General features: G+C 44.9%; 4 protein-coding genes across 6 annotated transcripts; 2 read left to right on the plus strand and 2 right to left on the minus strand.

Moving 5' to 3' along the window:
* Positions 1-6,929: 6,929 nt before the first annotated feature.
* Positions 6,930-8,237, minus strand: LOC117142247 (transcription initiation protein SPT3 homolog). Its single transcript, XM_033306100.1, has one exon. The coding sequence runs from the start codon at positions 8,180-8,182 to the stop codon at positions 7,028-7,030; it is 1,155 nt and encodes a 384-aa protein (XP_033161991.1). The 5' UTR covers positions 8,183-8,237; the 3' UTR covers positions 6,930-7,027.
* Positions 8,238-8,490: 253 nt separating this feature from the next.
* On the plus strand, positions 8,491-10,525 carry LOC117142250 (DDB1- and CUL4-associated factor 12). Its single transcript, XM_033306103.1, has 4 exons — positions 8,491-8,860; positions 8,930-9,484; positions 9,541-9,945; positions 10,002-10,525. Exons 1-4 carry the CDS (start codon positions 8,594-8,596, stop codon positions 10,152-10,154), a joined length of 1,380 nt encoding a protein of 459 aa, XP_033161994.1. The 5' UTR covers positions 8,491-8,593; the 3' UTR covers positions 10,155-10,525.
* A 13-nt stretch (positions 10,526-10,538) lies between these two features.
* LOC117142248 (GRIP and coiled-coil domain-containing protein 2) lies at positions 10,539-14,624 on the minus strand. Its single transcript, XM_033306101.1, has 5 exons — positions 14,426-14,624; positions 14,263-14,362; positions 11,126-14,202; positions 10,945-11,062; positions 10,539-10,881 (listed from the first exon to the last, which is right to left on the minus strand). Exons 1-5 carry the CDS (start codon positions 14,453-14,455, stop codon positions 10,799-10,801), a joined length of 3,408 nt encoding a protein of 1,135 aa, XP_033161992.1. The 5' UTR covers positions 14,456-14,624; the 3' UTR covers positions 10,539-10,798.
* Positions 14,625-14,908: 284 nt separating this feature from the next.
* LOC117142249 (kelch-like protein 18) lies at positions 14,909-17,734 on the plus strand. 3 transcript variants are annotated; one of them, XR_004459551.1, is made up of 5 exons: positions 14,909-15,105; positions 15,191-16,044; positions 16,107-16,365; positions 16,433-16,965; positions 17,471-17,734. XR_004459551.1 is itself a non-coding variant. In XM_033306102.1 (4 exons), exons 1-4 carry the CDS (start codon positions 14,974-14,976, stop codon positions 16,913-16,915), a joined length of 1,728 nt encoding a protein of 575 aa, XP_033161993.1. In that variant the 5' UTR covers positions 14,909-14,973; the 3' UTR covers positions 16,916-17,236. The 3 variants fall into 3 exon arrangements, 1 of the variants encoding a protein (XP_033161993.1); XR_004459550.1 differs by lacking the exon at positions 17,471-17,734 and adding an exon at positions 17,401-17,460; XM_033306102.1 differs by lacking the exon at positions 17,471-17,734 and having other exon boundaries at positions 16,433-17,236.
* The last annotated feature ends 38 nt before the right edge of the window (positions 17,735-17,772 follow it).

Here is a 17,772-nt window from a genome sequence, read left to right on the forward strand (position 1 = left end):
GGATATGGAACTCGAATTCCGAATCGTATATACAGAGGTGGTCAAAAGTATTTACACAACGAGCTTTTTTTTCAATTAGTTGACAATTGAAAAAAAAGCTCGTTGTGTAAATACTTTTGACCACCTCTGTATTCCGAACTGGTGTGTCACAGCAGGCGTGGCACTTAAATCACGGCCGCAACTGTAGCAAAATTGAAAACTTTTACTATACTGAATGTTTGTTCGACCATTCGTTGAATTGTTTGTTTGTTGGTTTGTTTGTTTGTTGGTCTGTGCTTGTTTGTATGTTTGTTGGCCGGCACTTTTAATTCATTCGGTGCAGCTGGCGACCCAGAGGGGAAAAATAAAAAATATATAAGGGACGGCGACCCCCGGGTGACTTTGATTTATTTGTTGCTACCATCCCGCCATCCAATCGGAATTAAAAGTTTAACAGCTTTGCAATGCGCTTTAGTGCTTTAAAAACGCATTGATTGCTATTGACAAATTGATTTTCTTTCCTGCCCAACTGCCAATTTCCAGTGCAATGCCATCTGATTCGATTCGATTCGATTCGATTCGATTTGGGTGCATTAACAAAGGCCACTGCGACATTATGACAGACCGTCGTCGTAAATCACCAGCCGCAGACCGCAAACGAGTTGAGGCTTCTGTTTCTGGTCGTGTCAACCCTTTCGAGCCTTTAATATAACCAAACAATTTAAAAGGTGTGTGCGTGTGTGTGTGCGATAATTAAACATTGAAGTGCATGCAATCCAATCGAATGCAATACTTGCAACTTCTTGACTCAAATTAGAATTCAATTTGCAGCCGCTTGTCTTGCAAATTTATTTATCGAATCAATCACCAGGCCCATTGATTGAGGCTCGTTCGCAAATTATTTACCCACATTGATTTGTCCCTTTGGGTTTGCTTTGCAACATGGCCACATTGTTTGGAGCCAAACTGAGCTGAAATTGATGAAGCAATGTTTTTGATCCTCTGCTGCATACTTTGTGGCTCCGACCAAAGTCCAATGTCCAGAGTGGCTCCACTTCCTCCGCCATGTGGCATTCGTAAGCAGAAAGGCACACACACACACACATCCATTTCACAGAGCGTCGACAGCTGGCGGTTTTGGGGGTCAGGTCGAGTAGGGTCCTTGGTGGGTCGAATGCCTGGGCAGGCATATTAGAATTTGATAAATGTGCAGCACGGAAACGGGACGAAATGCAGCTCGGCTATACGTTGCACTGCAAGAATATCCCGTGGCTAAAACCACATTGTTTGACCATGGTTTTGTCTACAATTTGATTGCTTTCTGCCAGAAAAGAGAAGAAAGTGTGCTAAATTAAACAAAAATAATGATGAAATCTATTTGTTGGCTGTAGGAACATGACTGTCTGTTTGCATACAAAAAGTGATAACTAAAGGGCCAGGGATTCGTAATTAAAATACAGAAAATTAAAAAAAAAAATGTTTAAAATATGTACCAACACTCACAAGTTTTAAAGTTTATTCATTCATGCAGATAGCTAAGGTAAAACCGTAATGCTGATATATATCTTTAAAAAGAAATCGATCTATATAGAATCCAATTGCGATTTCGAATAGTGTAATGCAGCCTGCTCGCCGGGTTCAACTTCATTCTTTACACGATTTAACTCGTTGATTTTGTGGCTTACGCTCATTAAGCCAGCCTGGCCCTCCAATGGCATTGTTTGTATATGAGTTGAAAGGAGCATAGGATGGAAAAAGCTGCTAACCGAGCCTGGACAATCACGAGAGCCTGATCCCCTCGTACTTTGGCCATTTAGGCGAGCTGCACAACAACGGCTCTTTGTTTGATTGAGACTCGCACCGAGTTGGACTCGCATGTGGTTGCTCATACGCCCCATAAGCCAACGCCATCGGAGACCGCACACCCAGAGGATGAGGATGTGGCCAGCATGTCTACGCTGATTTTTATTCTCGATCTAGGGAGTCAAGGAGTCCAGGAGTCCGCCCTCTTGATTTATTTCGATGCCCTTGCGCCAGCTGCAATCCTCAGCAGGCCATTGTGCTGCGAATCCCACTTTTCAAGAACTCAAACAAAGCATTAAAAGCGATATGGAAAATATTAATAACATGGCCTGGTCAATAACCAGCGATTCTTTGGCCACACTTTCGAAATTTATGATACTCGGCCAACGCTGATTTATTCCGCCCACGGTTTGACCTCATTACACATTCAGGGGTCAGCCGCGTTGCTCTTAAAGAGTACATCTACGTGGCGGGTCCTTGCATTTGTTCACTAATTTTCTGTCAAGTTTATCCCCTGGCTGCCATAAATACTGGATAAATAACGGCAAAGCTGCGCAGCATAAATTCAGATCGCATAATGTGCCAATCGAACAAGCGAACAATTGGTGAATATGAATTTAAGATTTGATTGAATTTGAATTGCATTTATCCAGCATCGAGGGTATGAGCATAAGGTTCCAATATAGCAAGACTCAATAAGCCACACCAAAATGTATATGAATTTTAAGATTCCAACAAATGTTGCTGTTTTATTTATGACTTGCTTTAATCTAATGAAAACTTGAAATATGTTTGCCAGTTTTTTGAGGTTGGACTCGAGTGTCAAATGCAATTAGCCTAGTCCATAACAAACAACATCCAGCTAATCCGTAATTCAAATTTGACTCTTTAATTGATTTACAGCATTTAAGATTGCACTCGAGGATGTCAATGAACCGTAAAGTCCAAAGCAAAGGTGGCTTTGTGCAGTACTAATTATTTGAATAGTTGATTGAATGAACTCACTTAAAATAATTGTTAATTAAATGGATATTATGCAAAGTCATGCGGCTTTTGTAAACTGGCTGTCATTATAAATCCATGACAAGCGCCAGCAAAACGCAGAGAAGCGACCAGAGAGAATAATTAAACAATTTAATGATGGTTAATAACAAGTCTATGTGACAGCCTTAACCTCAATTGTGAGCTCCGGGGCAGACAACCTTTTGATTATGTGCAAATCAGTTTTCACAGCAAATTAGGCAGCCACACATTATAACTTTGACAGTCAGGTTCAACCCCCAAGGACGACCTCGACCGCAGATCCTGCGCCACCCCCTCCACCTCCTCCTCTCGCCGAGCGAAACCCTTTTACCGTCGCATTTCGTAGACAGTGGAAAGTTCGCCCGGAGGCTCTTAAGAGTACACATGTAGCATATGTAGGAGGAGCATCAAAAGTTTTAAAGCATCTGCCGACGCAGGAGAACGGGGTAATCCTACACCCACCCACTCACCCACTCAACCCCACAAAGACCCTCACAAAAGTCACACAGAGGCCATTGTGAATGATAAAAAAAAAAAATTGAAAAAAAAATGAAAAGAAAAAAATACTCTCGCGACCACGGAAGCGTGAAAGAGCCAAGAAAATTCAAACAAAGTGCAACCAACTTTTTGGGGACAAAGGTTGTGGCTCACTTTTATTTCTGCTCAGCCCGTAGACAAAGTTTCTTTTTTGTGTCATTACTTTTTTCCATTCGAAGGACACTTAAACACTTGCCATGTAATTTATCTGATTGCAGGAAAGTGGGTAATCAATAATAAAAGGATATCAAAAAACCACGAAACAAAACAACAGGAATTACACGTTCAGATGAATTGAATTTCCAAACAACTAACATTGATAACAAACCTTACCTAAAATAATTTTATAAATTGGTTAAAATCGTTTCGATTTACATTAAAATTTTACTCAACATGCGTTTGTAAACTGAAGCCTCATGTTATTCAAATTTCTCAATTTATATTTTCAATAAAATGCATTCTTTGAAAGCATTGAAATGTATGCTGCTGTTAGTTTTTCTGTGGAAAACCAAGTGAAAAACAATTAAATGCGGCGACTAATGTAACCAAGGATAGCTAATATTTAAATTTATAAAAAAGTTTACATTTTTGTTATACATGATATTTCAACCTGCATTTATTATAAACATAATATGTTTACCCATGGTGTGTTTGCCATTAAACACATATTTATAAATTTTTTTTCTTTGACAAAAAAATGTTTGGTGTTACAAAAGTAACATTGTTTAGGTCCTATCCTTACCCCGAACAATTTCTTCGGTCTCATCTTATCCAGTGCCTTATGATGTAACCAACATCCTTCGAGTGAGAATGGTTCGTTTCAAATTTCGCTTTTGCAACTGAGGATTCGGTGGTATTACGTTTCAGTTCATTCATTTCCATTCCCAAAATGGTAAATATAAGGGGATTTTCGGGGGCGACAAACTGTTGCATGCTGTTCCCACTGCTAAGTGCGCATGACTGTTCCCGTTTCCGTTCACTGTTAACCGCTTGAACCTGCAAGAATTGTTCCCAGTTTTTAGAAACGAGAATTTGAATTTTTATAATGAAGTCAACTGATAAGTACAACATATTAAATAAATGTAAATGATGTGTTATTAATATATAATTATAAAGGAGAATATACATATAATAAATTGTATGCTTTAGTTCTTTCTTAATTAATAATCTTTAATGACATCAAATAATTACATACATATAAAATTAGCTAAAATAATTTTCATTCATGGCACTTTAGGCTAAATTAAATTGTTAAATTCCAGTCAAAGTGCCATTCTTACATCTTCATCATACTTAACTTACGACTTTCAATGAGAACACTCAATTCATATACGCATAACTTGTTTTCATCACACATCCATGCGTTCCTAATTCAAGATGTAAATATCTGCGTTGAGGAAGTCAAAATCGCCGTTGAGTGCTGAGTAAGTAGGTCAAGTATTTTGATCATATAATATATAATTGCTCCTGCCACTTAACTAATTAAATAAAGACAGTTTTCTTTGTGCGCTCACCTCGACCCACCTGCCACCCATCTGCCTCCCACCTGGGCACCCAAACGCACTCGGTGGCACTGCCAATCGCACTCGGGGATGGAGTGGCATGACCATGGATGCTGTGCCACCAATGACAATGAGATGAGAATGCCCTTGGGCTGCGTTCATAGGACGGATAGGTGGACGGACGGAGCAATGGCGATGGCGTTGGCGGGATCTTTCCGTTGGAGGCGTTTAATCTCATTCATTTTGAATAAGACCGGCTCCAGCGTATTTAGCCTGAGTACTTGTGTCAACACATTCCAAGACGGTTTCAAATTAAAAGGCCGTGTAATATGCTCCTCCGAGGGACTGTTTTTGTTTTGGTTTCCTTTTATTTTTTTGCTAGCCTCTAATGGTTTATGCCTAGACAACTGTCAATGGTCTCGGGGGCTGGGCATCGCGGAAAATTGCCTCCGGCTGACGTCAGCGACTTTTCGAGAAAGCGAAAGTAATTAAAAAAGTTTAGCCGAACGGATTTTCAAAAATATCCAATTGCTAAGCCAGAGCAATTGCATGTTTCTCAACTGCAGACTCTTTGTGGCAAGCTAGAGAAATTAAAAGCTTTACTTAATTAGCCACTCACCAAACAGGTTCCTAAACATAAGTATATATATGTATATAAATGTATATATGTATATATTATATAAAATTGCCAATATGTTAGCTATGGTTTTCACTTTACATAGTGCAATTCTATTTAACTATCATTGTTAGTTCTCTACAAATATTTAGAAACAGTATCTTTCGAAGGATGAATAATCCTTTGAAATTATTCTAATCATTTATCGTAATGGCTATAAAGAATAGAGACGCATATTTACATATAATATAAGTGCCTTTCCTTTAAGAGAAGTTAAAGACAACTAGGCTACAAGGGATTGGGGCATATTGACTTTACGCCGCCTGGAAATTGGCTACGTGACTTGACAATACGAAGAAATGACGACGCGACGACGAGCTCCACGGACCTGATGATGATGGTCCTGATGGGGACGAAGCGAAGAGCCGCATGAAATGCAAATTTGGAAACATTAACAGTGAGGGGAGAGCAGTGCGCGGGGTCAAGGAAAAAAATCACAAGGACGACGCGGGAATGGAAACAAGTTGTTGGCTTCATTTCGTCACAGCCAGCTTGTTTTCATTAACTGGCCATCGAGGAGCCTTCGGCTGGGTTCCGTCGCTCGTTAGGCGTATGAGCAATCGATTAAGAATAATGGGCCGTTGGATTTACATCTGCAGCACAGAGCAATCAACATTAAGATCCGATTAAACTAGGATATCCCACCGAAGAAAATACCAAGAGGTTACCTTTAAAGGTGTATAGATTTTAAGTCAAATTTCGGACCGCATGTTATCAGATAAACAAGCGGTTGATAGGAATAAGAAAAATTTCAAATAAAAGGTTTTTAAAAGTTATTTGGAAAATATTTGAAAGATTTGTCTTTGCTTAACAATCATGACCATAATTGCGAATATATTAATAGTTCAAGTGACATTGAACAATAATTCTTAATCCTTTTCAATTCACGGCGAAAAGCAGAATGAAACGACCCACCCATAACTGCGAAATGAATTTTCACCCCTTTTTCCTTCGTTGCTATGCATGCCACACACATTTATATGCACAACAGGAAGTTGATTATTAAGTGCGTTCGCGAGTTGCTTCTCTTAATGCCTCCTGCAATCCTGCGGCATCCTTGCTGGTCCTTCTGCTTCGCTCCGTCTGTGTGGCACACGTGTGAGTGCGCCTGTCGGCAAATTTCTTTATTGCGCTTTTATTTATCTGTCGGTGCCAGTTTCAACTTCGTTTACCGCTTCAATTTATCGGCTCCATGCGAGGCAGATTCACTCGTCCGTAATTGGAGTGCGTTTTTCTGTCTCTTAGTCGCAGCCTCAAAAGCCAGGATATGTGCCACTGGCAAATTGAATTAATGAATATGCCTAGTTGTTCTCGACCTCTCCGGAATAAAAATGTTTAACGAGCCAAAATAGCTTTTTTTATAATTTGTATAATTAAAATGTAGAGCGCGTTAATTGTAGGGGGTTCAATTACTTTAAATGAATTAGTATAGTATATTTTTTTGTGAATAAAAATAAAAATAATTTGAGCAAATAAAAATACGCTAGAATATTAACATCATTCAAACTTAAATGGCTAGAAAACTGCGCCGGAAATCGATGTCGCAAGAGTTGCGATACCGCCCAATCTTCCGGCTGCTCATTTGCCGAAAACGGCGCATGGCTTCGTGGATCTCCGGTACACTGATTGGCTTGACCACCTCCATGCCGCGACCCTGGGTGACCTCCGGGCAGACGTGCATCATAGCCGGACTGCCGCCGGCGGATGTCACTCGGCTGTAGGGCTCGGTCGCACGGTTGTCTGAGTTCAGGCGCGTCAGGATTGAATAGTCGACAATGGCGGCAATGGTCTCATGCGCCAGATAGGCCAGAATGTTCATTGTCGGCGTTGGGATGCGAAGGTCCGCGGGCAGGTCCAGAAAGCGGCGGAACTTGTTCTTGATCTTCTCCCCATGGCGGCAGTAGAATGACGTCTTGCGCGCCTCATTGAACTCCAGGTACTGCTGGCCCGTAAGGATCTGCGAGATCCGATCTGCGCGGAATAATCTTCGCATTCGGTCCTCGTCGTGTAGTTCGTGCACATCGATGGCCAGCTCCTCGTCCTCCTCCTGCTGCTCCAAGTCGTCCATGAAGTCCTGCGGCCTTCCCGTGCGGATACTAAGGAACCTTTTGAGTATGCGCATATCCTTGAGGTGCTTACGCATCCGCGCTATCTTTACCGGATGGTTGCGCATCAGAAACTCAAAGTCCGCCTGCGACGGGCAGGGATTCTGTTTTCGCCGCATGGCCACCAGCGATGCCTCATTGAATATGCCGCGCAGCTGCTGCTGCAGGATCTGCTCCACCAGCTTGACACTTCCCGTCCTGGGCTGATCGCTGTCGCCAAAGCTTCGCATTATATCCGCAATCTCTGTGAGCAGTGAGACTGGTGCATCATCCGGAATGAGAACGTTGGCAACGTTGCTCCCGCTCGCACCACCGGCTACATTCTGTCCAGCTAAGTTGATCTGCTGGGGCGAGGGATTCGTCGGTATGCTTCCACTTTGCAGCAGGATCACCTGGCGCTGCACAAGCAGTGGCTTGATATCCTCGGTGGTCTGCAGTTGCGGCGTGCTGGGCGCCGAGGGCGGGGCAGGTCCAATCATTATCGGCGACGATGCCATGTCGTTGGAACCCACGCAAACCGAGTTCTGGCGCATTACTCGCTTGGCGTTGTAGTTCATTTTATTTACAAACAAAGTCACCACTTCAATCGCAACAGCTGATTTCGGAAGAATAGAGAAAACCCTTTGTGAAAGCTATGGCCTATCGTTAGGGATGAACGATAGTAACGATATTTTGCGACATCCGACTTTATATAAATACCATACTTAAATAATATTCAGGTAGCCAGAGCGGCATAATTCATTTTATTGTGACGATTGCATACCAAATAGAAACATGTCAACACTTTTATGTTGATTTCCTTTTATTTGTATCTCTTTATAGTCTGCATTAAATTGCAAAACAATCGGTTCAGCAAACTTCAGTTCGGAACCAGTAGTTCCACTCTAGTCTACGCACCACCATTTTTGTTTGCGGATGATAACCCGTAAAGCAAAAGACAACAAATCGGATTATACCATTACCTTAAGATGTTCAACGGGATGGTGAGAACCATCCGCGACAGCGTCGTGGGCACCTATCCGTCCTGCCACGTATCCTCGCGGCTGGAGGAGCGCAGGGCCAAGCAGCGAGCGATGCGTCAGGAGCGCAGAAGAAAACCGGACAAACCAGACGACTTTGTTACCTACGAGGATTCCGGCAGCGACGAGGAGACGCCCCAACAGCAGGAGGAGGTCCTGAACACATCCTACAACCTATGCGACTACCTGCGCAGCCGGGAGAGTGGACTCCGGGATGTGGGTATATGTTGTGCAGTCGCACCACTTGCATTGCTAACGTGAACTTTGTCCCATCTTCCTCTGCAGCGTCGCAGCGTCAATGTGGAGTACACCAGTCGCTATGTGCTAACCCACGACATGCTGCGCGAGACGCAGATCAGTCTGGGCTACATCAACAAGGTCTTCTGCTCCAAGTGGCTGAGCAGTCGACAAGTGGTTTTCGGGACCAAGTGCAATAAACTGCTCGTCTACGATGTGAACATGCGCCGCGTGGACGCCATCCCAACGCTCTCCAACAGCCGGGCAAACCATCCCGAGATCCAGGGTGGCCTGCACGCCATCGAGCTGTCGCCCAGCCGATCCTTCCTAGCTACCGGTGCGCGCAACTCCTCTGACATCGCTGTGTACCGACTGCCTACGCTAGATCCCGTCTGTGTGGGCGAGGGTGGGCACCGCGACCTTATAATGGGCATGTGCTGGCTGGATGACCAGTTTCTTGTGTCCGGATCGAAGGACTCACGCATGGCTCTGTGGCGCATCAACGAGGATCACATGGAGTTTCCAGATGGCGGTGAGGAAGCATGTCCCACATTCGCAACGATCCATCCACTTAGTGTCAAGGAAGTTCGCACTGCCCAGAGGGTGAGTTTACGAATGCAAATCAAATAGAACCATTTTATCAATATGATCCTTTACAGATTCGATCTCTTTGCTTCAACAAGGAGTTTAAGGAGATCGCCGCCCTCTCGCTGAACGGATACATTCACATCTTCAATGCGGAGACCTTCAAGCAGACACTCTCACGAAAGCTGCCAAACTGCCAGGACAACGTGAGCATCGCCTACCACAGCGACGGCCTTTATGCCGTTGGATGCCGTTCCTATACCATCCTCTTGGACGCCCGAACCCTTCAAACGATTAAGAAGATCACATCTCGATACAGTGGCTGCGGTATACGGGCCACCTCGTTCGAAGGTAACCTGCTCACCGTTGGCACGGGTCTGGGCATGCTCCTGTTCTACGACATTCGAGCCGGAAAGTATTTGGAGAGCAGTGTGAATGCCTCGCGCACAGTCGCACTCAAGTGCAGCAAAGGAATTGTGGTAAGTGGATATGTTATAGTTGGACAAAATACAGCTAAATGTTCTGTGTAACTCAGTATCCGGAGGACGAGATGGATGGCTTCCAGCAGGTGAAGTATGTGCCTGCCATTTACACCCACTGCTATGACAGCACTAGGATGCGCCTCTTCGCTGCAGGAGGACCACTGCCGGCGACTTTGGTGGGCAACTATGCGGGCGTTTGGCAATAGATTGGCATAGGATGCGATCCGGGCTCACAATACTGATTAGTATTTAAGTAGTTATTCGACTTGTGATCTATAATCTTTTGGCGCATTTCGATTCAAATCGTTCACCTGCATATGTATTCCGCCAAGACAGATTTTTTATTTAACTTGATTACTCACTTTTGATTTTAATGAAATTTATGTTAGGTTTATGTTAATGATATTTTATATTGTGTGTAAACAATATACACCGTTTAAATGTGTAAATGTAAGCATAAATACCGATCCTATTTATATATAGTACATACAATACAAATAATGGAATACTAATTTATAGACAATGCAGCTGATTTATAGTCTGATCTATATGGTAATAGAATTTCAAATTAAACAAACCATGAAACATTGTTTTTAAATATATGCAAAAGCTTTTTTCAATCTACAACGCGCATATTGCCGATGGTGCTGTATAGGGCACTCAACACAACGGGTGTGGACAAGACAAGAGTGTACAAAGTACGGTGTGCCAAACAGCAACGAGCAATTTTAAAATACATCATATATAAAAGGAAAATTGTACAAGATTTACAGAATGAATGCTATGCAACTGCCCAACGACTGACGACTATCCGCATCCAACAACACGAATATATAATCTATGATGTTCGCTAGTTGTTGTTATTGGGACTGCCTCCTCCACTCCACGCAGTGAGGAATCCCGTCCAGCTGCGACTGCTACCATCTGCAGAAACTAAAAGCAATATTTCAATATAAGAAAACATTCTAAAATTTAAATCTTTCTACTAGTAGTTACCTTTCTGTCCCTTGGCCACGCAGTTCAGCATTTCCATTTCGTTGCGACTCAGGCGGAGAATGGTATTTAGCACGGGAACCAAGCGCTGCCGCTCATCAACATTGTTTAAGGTAAGGAACTGCAAGTTTATAAAGTAAATAAAGTGAGCCCGTGGAAATAGTTAATGCTTTCTTGATCTCACCTTTAAGAAGACGTTCTTCAAGTACTCGGAGTTGTGCATGTGTTGTTCACGTTCCTCGGAGCGCTCTTGGCGGCGCAATTCTTCCTTGAGCATGTCGTTCATTTGGGTCAGTTTAGCCAAATCCTGTTCGTTTTCGGCCAACAGGGCAGTCAAGTGCTTGACGCGACTCTCCTGGATGCTTAGGCTTTCCCTTGTTGCCTGTAGCTGGGCACTTTGGACGGAAAAGTCTCCGCGTGCGGCCATTTCCGCTTCCTCATCCTCCTGCTGCGAAACGCTGCGTCCGAAATTAGAGATGGTAGTCACGGTATCGCTGGTTATTTGGTTAATTGATGTGTTGAGCAGCTCGTCAAGCGGCATGAAGTCGTGGGAACGTCTCGAGGCAGTAGAGATCTTCCGCTGAGCAGCCAGTTGGGCCAGAGAGACGTCGCCAGCGTGGCCATCCAAGCCCGTTTCGTGGTCCATGAGCAAGTAATCGATCTTTGCCTGCTCTGGACTGGGGTCCACGCTCGCGGCGGATGCAGTGCTATGCTGAGAAACGTTTGCTTGCATCTTCTGCGCTTCCTCCAGTTGCTGCTGCACCTGCTTTAATTGCAACTGGTGCCCGGCGTCCAGCTCATCAACTTGCTGGCGATGCTGCTGCATCAGGTCGTGTTGGAATTGCAACTGGCGTTGGTTTTCTAGTGACAGCAGGTCGTTTTGCTGACGCAGTTCGTCAACTAGAGAGAGGAGCTCTTTGCTACGCTTTTGCAGATCAGTGTTATCCAGTCGCAATTCCTCTATTTGACTATCCAACTGGGCCAGGCGGGCCGCTCTTCCATCGTTGCTGGCGCGCAAATTGCGTTCACTCTCTCGAAGCGCAACTAACTCCTCTTCCAACTCCTGTTCGCGGTTGGAGCCCTTACTTTGGTTTTTGCGCAGCACAGACTGTGCCTTCAATTTGTATTCGGTGTACTCGACTCGCAGATCCTCCAGAGCTCGTTCCACATTTCGAAGCGCCGTCTCCAATTGCTTTTGCTCTGCCAGGTGCATTTCAAGCTCCTGGGTTCGGCTTAGTAGTTGTTGGGTGGCCGTGCTTAGCTTGGATTCGTATTGTTGGGCGCTCTCCGCCAGCTGGAGACGCAATTGCTCCGCCTCGAGCTTGGACTGTTCAACGCCATGTTCCAAATCCTTGTTCTGAGTGAGCGCCTGTTGCTTGCTGTGAACAGCGTCTTTGACCTGGACCTGCATGCGATCAATCTGTTCCTTAAGTTCTAGGGAGTGGGCCGCTTCTCCGTTTTTGGCCTCCTCTAGGATGGCGATCTCCTTGCGCAGCTGGACGATGGTGTTTTCCTTGCTGGCCAGTGATTCCTTAACGGCATCTAGTTCGCTAGACTTAGCTGCCAGCTTCGCACTAACTTCGCTCAGGGATTTTTCGGCTGCTTCGATTTCCAAATTAAGGACACTGGAGTGCTTTACTTTCTCCTTGGACTTTAGCTTCTGGTTTTCAGCTCGAGCTGCATTTAGATCCTGTTGCAGTTGGACCTGTGCCAACTTGACCGCCTCCAACTCCTCCTTTAGGGCACCGCTCTGTTCCATTTCATTCAGCTGCTGCGTCTGCTCCTGCAGTTTCTTCTTCAGCTTGGCAGCTATTGCTCTGAGCTTATGGTACTTCTCCTCGTAGCCCTCGTCCAGTTCACGCAGGCGGCTTAGTTCTTCTGCTCGTGATATTGTGGATGTCGACAGAACATCACTCTGGGCATCAGCATTGGCCTGTTCCAATTCCTCAACACGGCTCTGGAGTTGTTTGATCTTCTGTAACTTCTCCTGCGCCGCCTGCTGACTATTAGATAGTTGAGCCTCCAAGTCTCGTTGTCGCTTGACCTCCGCTTCGTGCTGTTCTTGAAGGCGTGAAATGGCATCACCGCGTCCTTTGAGCGCCTCGTTCAGTTCCCGCATCTCCGTCAGCAACTCCCCATGCTCTTGCTCCTTGAGGTGGTATCGCGTAAGCAAATCCTCGTTGTGCTGGCGCAGTTCTATGCAGATTGCTTCCAACTCCCGCAACTTTATCTGCTGATTATCACGCTCCTTCGCAATGACTTTGACCAGATTTTGCATTTGATCAAGCTTGGTCTGAAATAAGCTTACTTTAAGGTTCCTGGCGTGATTTTTGGTGTTTTCCTGCTTCCTCGTTACACTTATCAATTGCTCCTTGTCAATTCTATGCTGCTCCTTGATAATGGCTGCAAGCTCTTCGAGAGCGGTTATCTTCTTAAGTAGGTACCCCACATTCAAATTGCTCCTTTGGTCCTTCTGCGTCTGCTTCACTATTTTGGCTAGTTGATCCATTTCCTGAACTCTTTGCAGCAACCGCTTGCGGTCAATTCCAGTGTCAATTGTTTGAGGATTATTGTCTGACTTCCCATTGGTCAGCTTCAGTTTTTCATTCTCGGCCTGTAGAGATGTCATCTTTGCGCACAACAGTTGCGAAGCTTTAATGATCTCCACCTGCCATTTGGAAACGGATGCGGCGTACTCGTGCTGCGTTTCCAGCAGCACGCACTTGCACTCCTTCAGGTTCTTCAACTTGCGGTGTACGTCAATGAAGCGGTCCTTTAGAGAATTGAACTTCTTGCGTTGCTCAGAGTTGAGTTCCTTGATGCTCTGGTACTTTTGCTGCAGCACCCTCGACTCTTCTTCCATCGTGACGACTTGCTGGCGAAGACTGGCATTTTCCGCCTCCGCTTCCTTAATTCTGGCAATGTCCACTTCCAAAAGTTCCAGATTCTTGCGCTGCTCGTTACCCAGAGCATTGACCTGTTGCATAGCCTTTTCCATGCGATCCACATTGGCAAGGAGGGCATCGTTTTCATCACTCAGTCGCCCAAGCTGGCGCTTTAGGCTCTCGTTCTCGATCTCGCATTGCATCAGCCGGTCGGCATCCTCCTTGGTCTTTCGTTTCAGGGTATTCACTTGCTCGGTGAGGATGAGGTTCTTATCGGTGAAGTCCTGGACCATTTCTTGCATGGCTGGCAGGCTGCTCTGCTTCTCCGCCGCCCGTTTAAGGGCATCCTTGAGTCGGTGATTTTCCTCGGTGAGTTCTGAAAGAGAGTGGCTTGCGTTATTCTGGAAGATTCCCTTAAGCTCTCCCTCAAACTTACCATCTTTCGCCTGTTTCGCCTTTTTGGCGATGTTGAGCAGGCCTTTATATTTGCTGATGATTTCATCTTTGCTCAGCGCCTCGATCGGATTCGGGTTCTTCTGCAAATGCAAATAACAAGATGAGACGTCATCATCAATTCTAGTGACAACTTTCCCACTCACCTGGGTTTCCCTCGGTGATGCGGCTTCCATGTTACTTGCTCTTTGCGTATCCTTGCATTTAAGAGCGGTCCAAGAATTAACGTCTTAACTTAGATCAGTGACTTTTCAATTAGCGAGCGACCCAGATTATTTGGAAATGTTTTTGGACCCTTAATCAATCCGAGTGAAGAAAACACTCCAGCCACACTAACAGCTGATAGGGTTGTCATCGCCGCCAAATTAGTGATGAACGTCTTTTTTTAAGAAGGTGACGCAAAAATGGAAAAATTAATAATTCAAATTATGTGATAAGAATAATAATAATCTCTTTTAAATATGCGTTTTTTAAGAATGAAATAATAACTGTTGAATAAAAAGTTCTCAACTAAAAATTAAACACCATTTTTCAATGAATTTGTTTCACTACCATTGGTGTTGTTTCAACTATCGGATGAACCGCAACTATCGATTACTGTGACCGCTCACCACTGACCACTCACCACTAGCTCTACAGTACAAGCAACATTTGGCATCTCTACTGTTTATCATTTTCTTCATCCGTTGAAGTGATGGATTTGAGTGATAATAGCCAAGTGGAAGATCCATACTTTGTTTACAAGCATGATCAGCTATTCGGCGAGAGTTTCCCCCTGTTCAAGGAGATCCGCAGAATGGGCAAGCTGTGCGATGTCACCCTAAAGGTTGGTTGGTGAGCAACCTTTATCGTATCAGAGATACGTTCATTATCTAGCGTCTAAATATAAAACGCCATCCCAATTATTGCAGGTTGAAGATCAGACCTTCTCAGCGCATCGCATTGTGCTGGCGGCCACCATCCCGTACTTCTATGCGATGTTCACTAACAACATGGCAGAGAGTCGGATCAAGGAGATCACCATGAAGGAGAGCGCCATAGAGCCAAGTGCCCTGGAGAGCCTGATCAACTATGTTTACAGCGGCCAAGTGCGCATCGACAACCAGAATGTACAGAGCCTGATGGTGGGCGCCAGCTTCCTGCAATTGTCCAACGTGCGAGATGCCTGTGCCAGTTTCCTGATCTCCCGCTTTCATCCGAACAATGTCCTGGGAATCCGCACATTCGCCGACTCCATGATCTGTCGCCAGCTAATTGACGCTGCCGACAAGTACATTGATCAAAACTTTGCCAAAGTCTCGCAGTCGGAGGAGTTTCTCGCCCTGGACTGCGAACAACTGCTGGAGCTGATGCGCCGGGACGAACTCAACGTACGCAGCGAAGAGGTCATCTTCGAGGCCTGCGTGAAGTGGGTGAAGTTCGCACAAGACAAGCGCTCTGAGCTCTTTCCCAAGGTACTGGCTGCAGTGCGTTTGCCCTTGCTCTCGCCGCAGTTCCTGGCGGACCGTGTGGCACGCGAGGAACTCATTCAATCTTCGCACCAATGCCGTGATCTCCTAGACGAGGCCAAGGACTTTCACCTCATGCCCGAGCGCAGGAGTATGCTGCAGAGCTTTTGCACGCGCCAGAGATCCGGTGAGTTCTTCACCGGACAAATATACGCCGTGGGAGGATTGGCCAGCACTGGTGAATCTGTGAGCACTGTGGAGATTTACGATCCGCTCACCAAAAAATGGAAAATGGGCGAACAAATGTCCATGATGAGGTGGGTGTGCGAGGAGCGTTTATTTCTATTCTATCCCATACTAATTGCCAATTTTTCGACAGATCTCGCGTGGGTGTCGCCGTTCTGAATGGCAAACTGTACGCCTTTGGTGGATTCAATGGCACCGAACGTCTGTCCACCGTTGAGGTCTACGACCCGCGAAAAAACAAGTGGTCCCAGGGCTGTGCCATGCTCTGCAAACGCAGCGCCGTGGGCGTGGCCGCATTGGATGACTGCATCTATGTGTGCGGCGGCTACGACGGCGTCACGTCGCTCAACACCGTTGAAGTTTACTATCCAAAGTCGAATACTTGGAAGACTGTGAGTAAACAAATATTCTATTTTACCTAGAAGAAAACTGACCCAACTTCAATTTCCATACCCGAAGGTTGCTCAAATGATGAAATATCGCTCGGCTGGTGGAGTTACCCAATTGAACGGCTATGTCTACGCCCTTGGCGGTCATGATGGGTTGTCTATATTCGATTCGGTGGAGCGGTACGACCAGGCGGAAAATGTCTGGGTGAAGATGTCGCCCATGCTGAATCGTCGCTGTAGACTGGGCGTGGCCACGCTGAACGGAAAGATATACGTGTGCGGCGGCTACTGCGGCAACTCATTCCTTCGATCCGTTGAGTGCTACGACCCCCAGACGGACACCTGGAAGCTGGTGACGCCCATGAATTGCAAACGCTCGCGGGTGGCACTGGCCGCCAACATGGGCAAACTATGGGCCATCGGCGGCTATGATGGCGAGTCAAATTTGTCTACAGTCGAGGTGTACGATCCGGAGACCGACAAATGGACCTTTATGCCGCCCATGTGCGCCCACAGTGGTGGTGTCGGAGCCGGGGTCATACGGATCGAGTAGCCCACTCGATTCGCCGGCCAAACCCGTTTCTCTAGCCACACTCGTCTTAGGTAATTTATGTGAATTGAATCGATATAGTTTAGCCTAGATATGATTGTTGAGTGTAACCAAGCTTTAGCGGCCCCTCGTGCGGCCGCCTCGTGTGCAACTCAGCTCAGCTCCTGCAGCTCTATCAAAATTGTTCATGTACTACTCACGGTTCTATAGATTTTGTCATTCCAGTTATGTAATTGTTTAGTTACTACGCCTAGCCTTAAATACTCACTACAAAATTAATCATCCAAATAAAAACATGTATAACGCATGTTATGTAAAAATTTATTAATGCTTGGTTCATTTTTGTAAGACGTGTAAGGTGGTACTATGTATAACTAAAATCAACTTCAGACCAATTCAAACCATATTTTATTTAATTTCATTTAAATAGAACTAGGCTGTTAACATTAAACTTATCTAAAGACTTATTCTTTGTGTTAATTTTTCAGTCATTACCCTCGCCATTTGCAATCTTGAAATGTTTTAGAAGGTTGTTAAAGTTCAGTAATTTCCTTACAGTAAAGGGACTTTCAACCTTTTGCACATCGTATAAATCAATTGTGTTTCGACGATCCATATGGGCGGCGGATACGTTTTATTTGCACAATAATAAATGGTTGACAAATAACAAAGCAATCTGAGCGACAAAAAGGCGAATACGGCGAGGGCAGCGCTAAAAGTTGATGGTCAAAGAGCAGACCTTTATGAGAGGCATTGCAATTGTTTATTGTGCATAAATTACTTCCAGTTTTAATTGAAAGTGATTAAATATTATTATCCAAATCCCAATGTGTATCTACAATTTAATACCTTTTTTGTAA

This window comes from Drosophila mauritiana, chromosome 3R, assembly GCF_004382145.1.
Source record: "Drosophila mauritiana strain mau12 chromosome 3R, ASM438214v1, whole genome shotgun sequence".
Taxonomy (NCBI): Eukaryota; Metazoa; Arthropoda; class Insecta; order Diptera; family Drosophilidae; genus Drosophila; species Drosophila mauritiana.

Coding starts and splice junctions, on each gene's coding strand:
- LOC117142247 (XM_033306100.1), bottom strand. CDS start 8,182: ATGAACTACAACGCCAAGCGAGTAATGCGCCAGAACTCGGTTTGCGTG.
- LOC117142250 (XM_033306103.1), top strand. CDS start 8,594: ATGTTCAACGGGATGGTGAGAACCATCCGCGACAGCGTCGTGGGCACC. Junction 8,861..8,929: donor GGGAGAGTGGACTCCGGGAT/GTGGGTATATGT, acceptor CTTCCTCTGCAG/CGTCGCAGCGTCAATGTGGA. Junction 9,946..10,001: donor AGTGCAGCAAAGGAATTGTG/GTAAGTGGATAT, acceptor TGTGTAACTCAG/TATCCGGAGGACGAGATGGA.
- LOC117142248 (XM_033306101.1), bottom strand. CDS start 14,455: ATGGAAGCCGCATCACCGAGGGAAACCCAG. Junction 14,203..14,262: donor GGCGAAACAGGCGAAAGATG/GTAAGTTTGAGG, acceptor ACTCTCTTTCAG/AACTCACCGAGGAAAATCAC. Junction 10,882..10,944: donor CGTGGCCAAGGGACAGAAAG/GTAACTACTAGT, acceptor TATTGCTTTTAG/TTTCTGCAGATGGTAGCAGT.
- LOC117142249 (XM_033306102.1), top strand. CDS start 14,974: ATGGATTTGAGTGATAATAGCCAAGTGGAAGATCCATACTTTGTTTAC. Junction 15,106..15,190: donor TGTGCGATGTCACCCTAAAG/GTTGGTTGGTGA, acceptor CAATTATTGCAG/GTTGAAGATCAGACCTTCTC. Junction 16,366..16,432: donor AGTCGAATACTTGGAAGACT/GTGAGTAAACAA, acceptor CCATACCCGAAG/GTTGCTCAAATGATGAAATA.